Raw genomic sequence first — 675 nt, 5'->3', positions numbered from 1 at the left:
ACATTCTCTACAAACTCTTAACATAGAAGGCATAAACCAGAGTCAGAAAAAAAAGTTCAAAGACAGTGTTCCACTTACTTTCTAAAAGGACAAGCAGTGAATTACCATCCAGCTGGTTTACCTGTACCACGTCTGGAACAGGTTTTTCTGTGGGACAGATATCACAATGAGAAAAGAACATTTCATTGGATTCCTTTTTCTGAGATTCTTTGGTATTCTTCAGACCTGGATGATGTTTGGACTTACCAAGACCGGATCTGGTGAACCAGGAAGTGTTGGAGTTGAGGTTCATGTATTCTACAGCGACTGGAGGGTTAGGGCTGGAGCCCTGAGACACACCGATGCACACCAGAGGATACTCCTCCTGTGGAGCTACTATCATCTCAAACACCCGCAGAGGGGAGGGAAGGGGGAAGTCAAAATGCTGTAGGCAGAAAAAGGAGAGAAGTGTAGAGTATGATCCTACTTAATCCTAATAGAGCAGCAGGTTTTGGTGTTTCTTCAGAGCATGTGTGAATGTGCAGGGTCAAGTCTGGGCTGGGATGTGGTTTTTGGTTGTTTTTTGTGGCAGATACCATTTCATTTAAACACACGCGACAACTGAGGATCAAGGATTCAGAAAGTGACTTTTGATAAATAGCGGTTCATACCTTAATGAGCATGAACTTCTGCATA

General features: G+C 43.3%; 1 protein-coding gene across 1 annotated transcript; it reads right to left on the bottom strand.

The window, feature by feature from the left end:
* Nucleotides 1–7: 7 nt before the first annotated feature.
* LOC107988222 (mitogen-activated protein kinase kinase kinase kinase 5-like) lies at nucleotides 8–669 on the bottom strand. Its single transcript, XM_017031102.2, has 3 exons — nucleotides 651–669; nucleotides 247–424; nucleotides 8–147 (listed from the first exon to the last, which is right to left on the bottom strand). Exons 1-3 carry the CDS (start codon nucleotides 660–662, stop codon nucleotides 8–10), a joined length of 330 nt encoding a protein of 109 aa, XP_016886591.2. The 5' UTR covers nucleotides 663–669.
* Nucleotides 670–675: the final 6 nt, after the last annotated feature.

The sequence above is a fragment of the Cynoglossus semilaevis genome, unplaced genomic scaffold (genome assembly GCF_000523025.1).
Source record: "Cynoglossus semilaevis isolate Cse_v1.0 unplaced genomic scaffold, Cse_v1.0 C18968462, whole genome shotgun sequence".
Taxonomy (NCBI): domain Eukaryota; kingdom Metazoa; phylum Chordata; class Actinopteri; order Pleuronectiformes; family Cynoglossidae; genus Cynoglossus; species Cynoglossus semilaevis.
Note: the sequence above shows the minus strand (reverse complement) of the source record. Positions and strands in the feature narration are given on the sequence as shown.

Bases quoted from the DNA above. Each gene is read 5' to 3' on its own strand.
- LOC107988222 (XM_017031102.2), bottom strand. The intron at 148-246 runs GTAAGTCCAAAC...TCTGTCCCACAG, and splicing joins GTTCACCAGATCCGGTCTTG to AAAAACCTGTTCCAGACGTG.